Source organism: Mercenaria mercenaria, chromosome 1 (assembly GCF_021730395.1).
Source record: "Mercenaria mercenaria strain notata chromosome 1, MADL_Memer_1, whole genome shotgun sequence".
In the NCBI taxonomy this organism is placed as follows: Eukaryota; Metazoa; Mollusca; class Bivalvia; order Venerida; family Veneridae; genus Mercenaria; species Mercenaria mercenaria.
This window is the reverse complement of record NC_069361.1, coordinates 107,934,174-107,947,105: the sequence shown is the minus strand read 5'-3', so window position 1 is coordinate 107,947,105 and position 12,932 is coordinate 107,934,174. Positions and strand designations below refer to the sequence as shown.

At 35.0% G+C, this 12,932-nt stretch overlaps 1 protein-coding gene across 1 annotated transcript; it reads left to right on the top strand.

Moving 5' to 3' along the window:
• The first annotated feature begins 7,469 nt into the window (after positions 1-7,469).
• Positions 7,470-9,865, top strand: LOC123552191 (uncharacterized). Its single transcript, XM_045341655.2, has 2 exons — positions 7,470-7,600; positions 9,300-9,865. The coding sequence occupies exon 2, from the start codon at positions 9,305-9,307 to the stop codon at positions 9,863-9,865; it is 561 nt and encodes a 186-aa protein (XP_045197590.2). The 5' UTR covers positions 7,470-7,600; positions 9,300-9,304.
• The last annotated feature ends 3,067 nt before the right edge of the window (positions 9,866-12,932 follow it).

Below are 12,932 nucleotides of genomic sequence, written 5' to 3'. Positions count from 1 at the left end.
TCACTAGGTCAAATCAAAGAAAAAGCTTGTATACACTCTCAAGGCCACTATTTGCTCCAGTCTTCCCGAAACTTTGTCAGGTTATTTGTTTTCATGAAATTTTGGACACATCTGGGTCATGTGGGGTAAGAAACTAGGTCACTAGGTCAAGTAAAAAGAATGCTTGTTTACTCTCAAGAAGTCACATAATTCGGTCCAATCTAAATGAAAATTGGTCAGAATATTTGTCTTCTTGAAACCACTAAGTAACACATTTTTACCCTGTTATGGTGTGTTATTCAGGTGAGCGACCTAGGGCCATCTTGGCCCTCTTGTTGAGGTTTAGCTTAAAAATTATCTAATTTTGAAAGAAAATGCACCAGACTGCAAGAAAATGTACTGGACTGTTTGCAAGAAAATACACTGGACTAATTGCAAGAAAATGCATTGTGGCTGCATTTTACTCTGGATATTTATGAAATTTGATCAGAATGTTTGTCTCGATAAAATCTAGGTAAAGTATAAATGGGGGTCATCTTAGGCCAAAAACTAGGTCACCCAGACAAATCAAAGGAAAACTTTGTGAATGCAATAGGGGCTACATTTTAGGCAGGATGTTCATGAAATTTGATCAAAATTACTGCTGTGATGAAATCTAGGTCAAGATCAAATATGGGTGATGTTGGGTCAAAAACTAGATCACCCGGTCAAATCATAGAATAACATTATGTTTTCAATAGAGACTGCATTTTTAAGTGGATCTTCATGAAATTTGACCAGTATGTTTGTTTTGATGAAATCTAGGTCGAGTTTAAATAGGGGTCATCTGGGGTCAAGAACTAGGTCACCCAGTAAAATCAAATAAAATTTTTGTGAATGTAGTAGGAGCTACATTTTAGGCAGGATGTTCATGACATTTAGTATGACCTAAGACCATTTGGACATATTGTTTGTTTGTGATGTTCATAGCTCAAAAAGTATATGACCTAGAATAATTAATCCTTTATATAAAATGTTTGTTGAGGTTATACTCCCTTAAGACTGCAAGCATTTGAACTATTGCCACTTATTTGTGACAAATGTACCAGTGGCGGCACACCTTGTGTCCTACAGACACATTCTAGTTTTTGAATTGTCTCCTTTTGTTCATTTTTCTTCTTTTTATTATCTCCATTTTTGGTCATCTATCATGTACTGACAAGGTGTGCTTTTGTGGTCAGTTCACAATTTCTAGTGAACATGATAGAGACCACCACATTTTGCAAATAATTTGAATCAAACTTGCACGCAGCCTGTATTGACATATCTTGGTTCCTTTCGAAAACTGGCTAGTTCTCATCGTGGGTCCAGAGTTATGGCCCTTTAAAGGACCAAAATTTGCATAATATCTCGGTTCCTTTCGGAAACTGGCCAGATCCTTCCATGGGTTCCAGAGTTATGGCCCCTTAAAGGGCCAAGATTTGCTATTTTGGCTTGTGAACACAATAGAGACCACATTTTGCAACGGAATTTAATCAAACTTGCACACAACTTGTATTTGCATAATATCACTGTTCCTTTCGAAAACAGAATTATGGATAATTAAAATGCCAAAATTTGCTATTTAGGTGGTTTTTGCAGCCATAAAGAGACTTCATTTATGGTTTGATTTTATACAAACTTGCAAAATATCTTAATATAATATAACAACAATAGATCTTGGATTCAATGATGGATTCATCAGAGCCAATCTTAGGTTCCGGAATTACAGCCCCTGATTGACCCCTGAAAGAGCCAAAGTTTGTTCATTTTTACATTGTGAACACGATAGAAGTGACATTTTACATTCGATTTTAACCATACTTACAAACAACTTAAGTCAAAATAAGATCTCGTTTCCTTTCGAAAACCGGCTAGATTAGATGATGGGTTCTAGAGTTACTGCCTTTGAAAGAAAGATTTTCTGTGTTGGCCAATTCACCCACATATGTTTCATTTATGCTTTGATTTGATGTAAACTTGTACAAAATCTGGATGATCTCTAGGCCAAGTTCGAAACTAGGTCATGTGGGGTCAGAAACTAGGTCACTTGCTCGAATGAAAGGAAAAGCTTGTTAACATGTTAGAGGCCACATTTATGTATCTTCATGAACCTTGGTCAAAATGTTTATCTTGATTATTCATAGGCCAAACTAGGTGCTGTGGGGTAAAAGACTAGATCACCAGGTCAAATCCAAGGAAAAGCTTGTTAATATGTTAGAGGTCACATATATGACCCGATCATCATGAAACTTGGTCTGAATTCATGTTTATCTTGATTATTCCTAGGCCAAGGTCGAAACTGGGTCATATGAGCTTAAAAACTAGGTCACCTGGTCATATCAAAGGAAAAGCTTGTTAACACTCTTAAGGCTACACTTATGATCCTATCTTCATGAAACTTGGTCATCATGTTTATCTTGATGATTCTTAGGCCAAGTTCGAAACTTGGTCATGTTAGGTCTGAAACTAGGTTACCGGCTCAAATCAAATGAAAAGCTTGTTAACACTCTGGAAGTCATATTTATGACCCTATCGTCATGAAACTTGGTAAGAACGAATGTATTTCTTGATGATTCCTGGTCCAAGTCCGAAACTGGGCCATGTTGGGTCAAAAACTAGGTCACCACTCAAATCAAAGGAAAAGTTTATAAACACTGTAGGGGCCACATTTATGACCCTATCTTCATGAAATCCGGTCAGAATGTTTATCTTGATGATTCCAAGGCCAAGTGTAACAAGTGAGCGACATAGGATCATCATGACCCTCTTGTTTGCTTTCTAATACATTATTCCCCATATTGGGATAAGCACATGCATCAGAGAGCACGTTCGGTTTTACCGATTCATTGTTTGCATTTTTGTTGTTGTAATACATTACAGCTGAACATCTCTAAATGCAATATGACTTCTTGGTATCAAAATGATGTTTGTAATTTGTATAAATTTCCTACTTTTTGCTGTGCCATCATGTACTAGAGTAATGATTATCACTTTAAATAGCACCTAACAATATGGCTTTATTATTTTGGCTTGACACCTTGCATTTTTAACAAACATCCCCTGAAAAAAGCTGGAACATAAAAAACCCTGTTTGCTATAGCAAGTTTTATTCGTATGATGGAAGTTAGATAAACATATTTTGCAAATCGTTTAAAAGTTTTGTCTGGCTTTTCTTTCCAGGTATGTTCACTGTGGGAAATCACATGATCAAAATAATCTCTAAACCAAAGTTATATTTTGAAGAACATGAATAAATTTCCTGCCATGCTAAGATATGAACTTTTAACATAGTCTGACATATGACTAATGAAAATTATGAAATTGTTATGTAGTTGACAATAATGATAGATATCCTGTAATTACAAACACTTAGGAAAATGAGAAATCTCAGTGTTCCAGATAATCAGAAGGTGATTGTGATTGAAATCTATGTAGTTTTAGGATACATCTATGTTGCTATATGATAGGCTATATTTTAGATTTACAGCAAAACTTGCTTCAATATTATCCCATATTATTCATAAATTTATTTTGGTTTAGAGATTATTTTGATCATGTGATTCCCCACAGTGATGTTACTTTTTTTTTGTAATTTTTATAGTGACTAAGATGTGGAAACTTGATTATTAAGTAAGCATAAAACTTTGATCCTTTTTTTTATAAAGAATTGAAGCCAAAACAAGTTGACCTTAGACACAAACTAGCAACACATTGGATGGTAATGAGGATTTGCATGCTAGTTTGACCGAAGCTTCAGAAAACACTGAAAAACTCCAAGAAACTGTGAGTATTTTGCAAATTGAAAAAATCTGACTTCAAGAAATTGTTCAATGTGAGGCTGAACAATAAATACAAAGACAGTTTCAAAGGACTTAGGCAAATAGGGGCCATCATATTTATGAAATTAAATTATGTTCTTGAATTGCAAAATAATTTGTACAGTTTGCAGGACATTGAATTTAGAGGTTTGCAGGATAGTGCCATGCAGGAATGCAACCAAAGGAGAGTTCCTCAGTATAACGTACCGATCACAGAACAATTTTTGTTTGATGGGAAAACGTCATACGTTGCTTTTATTCAACGGTTTGAGACCTTAGGTAGTACATTCAGTTTGAAACCTTAGGTAGAACATACCACTGGGATGACAAGGAAAGGGTATTCTGCCTTCTAAACAATCTACGTGATGAGGGTACTGAATATTTCTTAAACCAAGTGTGTGCAGAGAATCGGGTTTTTGGAGCAGTCCTTGGCAGCAAGATTTGTTGAGAGGCAGTTCACACCTTCATATCTGACTGAGCTGGAGAATTCGAAGCTACATTTCACGGAAAAGCTTGTGAAGTCTTGCTGATGGTAAGCGTCTTGTTCAAAAAGGCTACTCCACAGCTGATGATCATACAATCAGCGCCATTTGTTTAATGTCAATTCATTAGAGTCTTGGGCGACTCCCAGATGGCACTGCCATTAGGTATGAAAGATCCTAAAACAATGGGATATGCCAGAGAAAATTTGGAAACATACTAAAACTTGAAAGACGAAATTATAGGCAGGGCCAAAATAAGGATTGAATAAACGAGGGAGGGTGGACTGTTTTTTCCTTTAAATACACACCACAAAAATCTGTGTTCTTTTGTGTTTCCATGATGGTAATAATACATGTTTTGCATGAAGAAAATGAGAAATAACAAGAAGCTGATTACAAATTGACAGTGACATATAAAAGGCCAAGATATTGTGTTTAGTGTCGAAGTATATTATTAAAATAATGAAGAAGTATGAGCAGTACTTTCTGTGTTAAGGTGAGTTTAGACTACACTTTGTTTCTGCCAAAATAAGGATTGAATAAACGAGGGAGGGTGGACTGTTTTTTCCTTTAAATACACACCACAAAAATCTGTGTTCTTTTGTGTTTCCATGATGGTAATAATACATGTTTTGCATGAAGAAAATGAGAAATAACAAGAAGCTGATTACAAATTGACAGTGACATATAAAAGGCCAAGATATTGTGTTTAGTGTCGAAGTATATTATTAAAATAATGAAGAAGTATGAGCAGTACTTGCTGTGTTAAGGTGAGTTTAGACTACACTTTGTTTCTACAGTGTAAGACAGTTATTATTCTACGTTTATAAATTATTATTTATTGACATTTATGAGATAAATATTTTTATGTATGATCTAGCACCTGATAGGTTAACAGCGTTGTGACTACCTTTTTGTCCGTTTCGGATAATGTAAACATTTCGGAAATTAGTCTTGCAGAAGTCACAATTAGTTATTCTAACGCTACACTTTTACGCAACAATTAACAGCAAGATACAAGATACAAGATACAAGAAACTTTATTTAACGTCGGATACTATATATAACAAAAACATTAGCTTAAAGCTATTTCCCGACAAACATATGTAAAAATAATATAACTATTAAAAAAGGCTGTAAGAGAAAAGTACATGGTTAAAGCATAGCATAAAAAAAGATAAGCATATTATATTGGTACATGCAAGTAAAAATACAAGTCTATGGGCATAAAATAAGAAATTAGTAGTTGACAGTCGGGTGTGTGACAAGTGTGAGACAGAAAACCTAATTCCCCAAGTAAAGTACTTATCCCAACCTACCGAAAGAAAGATGTAGAGAGGGAAAAGGGGCCTGAGAGGGTCATACACAGTGCCACACCCGCCTCTGTCATCTACAATGTTATCACAATAAAAACAGATTGGCATCATGCATGAAAGAGAGAGAAAAAAGATATATATAAAAAAAATATATTAAGAATATACTAAATTATGACTTATATTACTATTTAAACGTAAGTACTTAGTTAAAATGAAAAACTATTGTTAAGATAATGAGTAAATGGATAGATGAAGTAGTGATAAAAAGTTTAAGATATGTTTCGCCTGGTTTTGCCAGCTGTATGGCCAGTCCACACGCGCTGAGACTCCACCAGGCGACACCACAAATAAGAATAAAAACCAAAAAAAAACATGGAAGCAGACAAACAAATTAAACTGATAAATGCAAAAAAAAAAGTCTTTAGCTAAGGACGAAACTAAGAAGCACACAAATTAATAAATAAAGCAACACAACAAGCCAAACAGCAAAGAAAAGTATAAAAGCAACTATAAGCACATGGCACATTTACATTTGGGACCAGTCCAGGTGCGGATCAGCCTGACAAATTCCTTGTATTCCTGTGCAGTCCTTATATCATTTGGCAGACTGTTCCACACCCGAACGGCCTCAAACCTAAAAGAGTTCTTGGCATACCTGACTGTTTTTACTGTTGGTATTTCTAATGTGTTTTCATATCTGAAATTATAAGAAGAAGATTTTACATTTACTAAGGATCTAATATATTCTGGTGAGATGTTGTTTATCATTTTATAAGTTTCAATAGCAACTGTTCTTAATCTGCTTAGGTGAAGAGTAGTTAGTTTAACTTTGTTTAATAAGGTTCCATAAGATGATTCATAGTCATTATAAACAATTCTTAAGCCACGATACTGTAATTTTTCAAGCTTTTCAGTATTTGATTTACTACAGAAATGCCACACGAGCGGACAGTAGTTGAAGTTGGATCGGATGAAGGATTTAAAAATGACCAATCTTGTTTGAAAATATAGGAATTTACTTAGCCGTTGTAATACATTTAACTGTTTTGCTGCTTTGCGACATATATTAGTTACCTGGCTGTCAAAATCAAGTAGGGAGTCTAGTGTAACACCTAGTAGTTTGACCTCATCTTCACACGTCGAAAAGGTGCAGAAAAGGTGATACAATTTTTATAGAAATATAAGAAAACAAAACGTTTCCGAGAGTTAGTATTCACTCCTATTGAAGCATAGGATATATGATTATCATATGAATTCAGTAACATTCTGTTTTTGTGCCTTTCTACGATGTGACAGACACTGATATTTTCGTTGGATTCGTCCTCAGACTTTTCGTGACATTACATATTGTCGAGGAAGTATTAATTTCACAACGGAGAAACTCATGGCATACCACCATGTCGAGTCACAGTTCCTCTGTACTTATTTTAGGAACCTCTCACACGGCGAGATTACATCATGATATTGTTCGGATGAATGGACAAATTAATCCTCTAGCTTTACAAAATCCAATGCCAACGCAGCTGTATGGCATACGTGGTGGACAAATTCAAAGATCCTCACATGTGCAAAGATGGTTTCGCAAAGTGAATTCGTTTCGACCTGCGCACTTGATTGTTGAAATCGGTGGAAATGACATTGACTCGGTCGGAATGACCCAATCAGAAGCTGCGGAAATAGCTCTCCGTATTGTAACTATATTAACTATGTGGAAAAACCAGTGTGGAATAACAAAAGTAACGATATTACAACTTTTTCCACGACAGAGACCAAGTCATGTGACTGAACTGGAGTTCAGCCAGTTTATCGCGATAGCTAATTCTGAGTTCGAACGTCTTGCACAACTCCATGGATTAACTTTCTGGAAAATCCGCAATGTCTGGCAACCCATAGTTCCTATTTTTCGAGACGGGATCCATTTCAACTCAGAAGGAACAATTCGTTTCTACAGAAGTATTCGTGGTGCAGTGACAATTCAGAATGTGTAATAACATGACATTTTGTGCAGTTTGGTTATATTGCAATGTCGCTGCAAGTTGTTATCACTGTTGCTTTTTCTCATTATAAATTCATGGATATGATGCTCATTGGTAGTTTTTTGTTGGGGGATTGCTTTGCAATTTTTGGCCGTTTATTTTCACCAACATTTGATTTTGACTTTTTAACGCTTAAATAATTTAGTGTCACATAATAGTATTTCTGACTGGTTATATATATTACATCTTGTTCTGTTTCGAAAATTTGTATGTGTGTTGGTTTATTTAGTTTAGATTATCTTTGTTTAGTTTTGTTAGTTTTTCAATCGTCATTTTTCATTAAATGACAATATTTCATTCAGCCAGTGTTGTGTTTTTTCCTTTCAAAATCAAACAGAGAAAAACTACCGGTGAGCATTGGAAGGTTGAAAATCAAATTATGAGGCAGACATAAATTATTATTTATTGACATTTATGAGATAAATATTTTTATGTATGATCTAGCACCTGATAGGTTAACAGCGTTGTGACTACCTTTTTGTCCGTTTCGGATAATGTAAACATTTCGGAAATTAGTCTTGCAGAAGTCACAATTAGTTATTCTAACACTACACTTTTACGCAACAATTAACAGCAGAAAAGGTGATACAATTTTTATAGAAATATAAGAAAACAAAAACCCACCCAAACCCATCCCAATTTCGGAAGAGTAGATGGTGCTAGTCATGTTTATAATTAAAATCATATTTGGGGTTACAATTAAGGTGTTTGTATGCAATGCATCATATATGTATAGCTTGCTTGGTTTCAGCTGCTTTGTCTGTAGGTGGAGTGAATTATGTGCATTACTTGCATGATGTCACCGTTAAAATTTTTACAGTATACATATATAGGATAGTTATACATCTTTTACTTGGTTCAAAGCTATTCGGCATATGTATTTGTTGCACACATTGAATATGTGTATTTATTATCATTTATATGCATTACTTGCTTGGTTCAAAACTGTCTGGCATATATTTTTTCTTACACCCATTGAATACGTATATATTTAAGTTCATTATATGCATCACTTGCTTGGTTCAAAGCTATTTGGCATATATGTTGCGTTTAACACATTGGCTACTCCTATACTTGAAGTTTATTATATGCATCGCTTGCTTGGTTCAAAGCTGTTTGGCATATATCATTAGTTAATTACAAAGTACATTTGCGTGCTGTTTAACATACATGTATTCTTATTTTAATACATACTATATATTTACAAAATATTAATATTTGCTTGGTTAAAAGCTTTATGGTCATATGCTTATGACATTGTTTAAAAAATGTTGCATATCTGCATATACTTCTGACATATATGTTTAATTACATATTATCATTTTTTTTTTTAGGTTTTGTACTGTCTACAGAATCAAATTCTGTTCCCATCATTATATTTGCACACGATTTTGCTTTGCACTTAGTCCGGCAACGTCTTTAACTTGGAACAACTCTTTAATTCTGTATTTATAAAAGTATGCATTGAAACAACTGCAAATAATATTATGCCAATATTTGATTGTTTTATTTAAATATATATTTATAGACAATTTGTGAACTACCTTTCTTGTAAACAGGATTTAATTTACGTTTGACCCAATTATCCTTAGTATTACTAATTTTATGTTCCTATGATTCTTGTTACCATTCGCGTTATTATTACAGAAACCATGCCATCTACCCGCAAAAGGAGATACCCTGATCCTCCACCCATTCCAAGTCAGCCCAGGGTTAATACACAATCCGCACAGGAGGACCAGTCAGCTGTACAACAGCAAACGTCTGCTTCATCTTCAAACTTGGCACAGGAACTAGTAGACAATTTAGTACCGCAAGTTACAAAGGGAGTTCTGGATGTTCTAGTTCAAATGAGAGTGATTTCAAGTGCAGACATTCCTCACACAGATGATAGCCAGGTCCAAAGTATCAGTCCTGCTAGCACTCCTGCTCCGCCAATGATGTCTGGAAGGTCATCACATTCCATTGTGCCACCAACAGATCAAAACGCTGCCAATACTCTCCAAGGTAATACGCCTGTTAGAGCTATCTCTTCTACAGTTCCTCACCTGTTATTGGGCATTGATTCAAAATTAAAAAGCAAGATTTGGGCTGATGAGTATGTTGACCTTGGCCTTCTCTTGATGGACACTCCTGAGGACACAGAATCGTTCCGTTTTGTTGAAAGTACGGCTGGTACAGTCACTCTACAAGTTATTATTCTACGTTTATAAAACTATACTGAAAAGAGAATGACTAAATAAGTTTTCAAATGAAATTGTGAAAATAGGGCCTAAACTATATCAAACCAGTATTATCAGAGATTTGCACGAATATCATGTGGGAGGAAAAAGTAGGTCACTAGGTCATGGTGGGTCTTTAAGCAAGAAATTGATAAGAATTTTGAAGAATTGTTGTCAGCAATGAAGAACTGTGAAAAGCAAACGGAAAGATATGGCAGAAGTTGAATGTTATGAGTACCATAATCTCGGTCGCTGTGCGCGTGATTACCAGGTGCATAGAAGTCTGAAAAGTCACAGAACTAAGGCATATGGCACTTCTTTAGTCCAGGAAAAAGAGAGAATTATTAAAGTTTGTTTTAGTGATGTTTACAGTGGATTATTTCTGCTTTTGCCTGAAAAAAATATAGGAGTGCAAATTTTATCTCTGATACAGATGCAGTGGTGACAATCATTTCATTAAAAATCTACAACAGTCTGCCAACTGATTGCTGTCCACCACTAGAAAAAAATGGTTATTGACCATAAGCTTGAAGTAGGTTTGTTTAAATTGAAAGTTTTTGTTGCACCAGTTCAAGAAGGTGGTCTCTTAGGTCTTGACTTTTTACAGCAAGTGGTTAAGAGCAAAGGTTACGGCTAATTGGGAAAAGGTATCCAACTTTAATGCTAGCAGCTCATGTTAAATGTTCCAAGTCTACTATTATACCAGCAAACTCTGGAAAAAAATAGTTAAAGAGCAATGTTCTGCTATTGGTATGAAATAGTTACACCATCATAAAAATAGTGATGAATGTGAAAGTTGTATCATTGTCTTTATTCACTGGTTAATCCTGTGACTTAAAATGGATGTATTCCGAAACGATTAATGGATATAAGTGCTGTTGATGTGAAAATTAAGGGTAACACAGCTTTTGGTTGTATTAAAGAAGCTAAAGAAATTAGCCCACCCGGTGAAAAGGTTGAATGTAACTTTAATAATGAAAATTTGAAAGTCCCAAAATATCTTAATTGGGCTTTATTCAGTGAAAATCTCAATCCTAGTCATAAGCTTAAGTTAAAGGTCCATTACTAAGGGAAAGTGAGTTGGCAATTTTTTTCACAGCCAGTGCATAGACTTCTGCAAGACACTAAATAATGAAGATTGGCAGGTCAAAATTTACAGAAGGTCTTTGGAACTCAAAGAAATGTATGTGTATTATGTTGAAATTTCAATGAATCGACAGAATGACCCCCAGGTCTTTTTAACTTTCTTCATACTTCATAGAAAAATAATTGTACATATACTGAGATTTATTTCGAATTTCTACATACCAACTATCATTTTCCAATAAAATGAAATAGTTTCTGTGCTTTTTAAAAGAAATCAAAATGTTCACTTTCCTTAGTATTGGACCTTTAAAGAATCTCTTGATAAAGCATTCAAATGTATTTGCAAAATTTTCAAACGGTGAATACGCAGAACGTCTGTTATTACGCACAAGATATATACCGGAGCACCATAATCTATTAATCACACTGGCACCAGACCAGAAAGAAGAAAAAACACAGCACATCCTATACCCTACTTTATGTGGTCGCGAAAGGGAAAATATACTAGCTCATTTCAATCGCGCATTTCTACCTCAAAACACGCTACATACGTTAAATGGGTACTAGGCGAATTGAACAAGCGTTAATTTATCTTCCATCGTGCACCGGTCACAACATCTCAATATTTTATATCGCAGAGACACACTTGTTACTGAGAAAATTTGGATGAACTTCCCTAATGATCTTTCGGTCTAGACGACACGGCTGTGTGCACATGGTAGGCGAAATGTAGGCAAAAAAAAGAGAATGAAAGTCATCTTAGAAAATTGAAAAGTGTTAAAGGCATTTGATGAAACTTCCATTGAGAGGAAGTGCAGTGTCAAAGAACCATAACTCTACCTTCCCTAGTTTTGAATTATCTCCCCTTTTTATACAAAATAAGGCATGTCCGGAGCATAACTTGTAAAGGATTAATGGAATTTGGTTGAATCTTCACATAATGATAGAGGTAATTGAGGGGAAGTGCAGTGTCAAATGACCATAACTCTACCTTACCTAAGTTTTGAATTATCTCCCTTTATTATACAAAATAATGCTTGTCCTGAGCATAATTTGAAAAATATTAAAGGCATTTGACTGAAAATTCACATAAGCCTAGATACTATTGCAAGGAACGGCAGCTGAACCATAACTCTGCTTTTGTCAGTTTATTAATATCTCCCTTTATTATTCCAACTAATGCTTTTCTGGAATATAACTCAAAGATTATTAAAGACATTTAATTGAAACTTCACAGAATGATCAAAGCTATTGAGTGGAAGTGTAGTGTCAAGCAAATGCGTCGTGGAGCAGCATTCGGTTTTACCGATTCCTTGTTATTGACTGTTGGAAGATTGACTATTAACCCCCAAAATTATAGAGATCATCTACTCAATTAGTCCAATCATCCTATGAAGTTTGAATACTCTGTTATATGGATCTCTAGTTATTGGGCGGAAGCGAAGTGTGACAGACAGACGGACTGACGGACGGACGGACAGGGTAAAAACAATATTTCGCCCTGTTGGGGAGGCATAAATATATGGTGTGACCAGTACTCCTTCTGGATATAGCTAAATCGTGATATACCAGAAGAACTTTATTATGCATTAAATCATACATGAAACATGAACACATCATGAAACAAACATTTATTCAAAATATAGACTTTTACAATAAATCTGACGTTTTATTCTGGAGATATCTGAATATATATGTAAGCGGAGTTGGAAGTTTATTTAAGTATATTATGTCAAGTTATGAACAAGGTTACAGCAGATGATACTTAGTTCTCCGATATGCCCATTCGAACTGTTGGAAGAAGTTTACTGACGTTTCTACCTGCTTTCTCCCGCCGAACACTAGAGATCCGCTGAGTATAGCATTTCTACTTCTGGAGATCTTTTCCTCCTTCGGTTCACCTTGGACTCTCGAATGATTTATCACTGAAATCAGATATTAATCCAGTATGAACAGATGACTTGATTATATT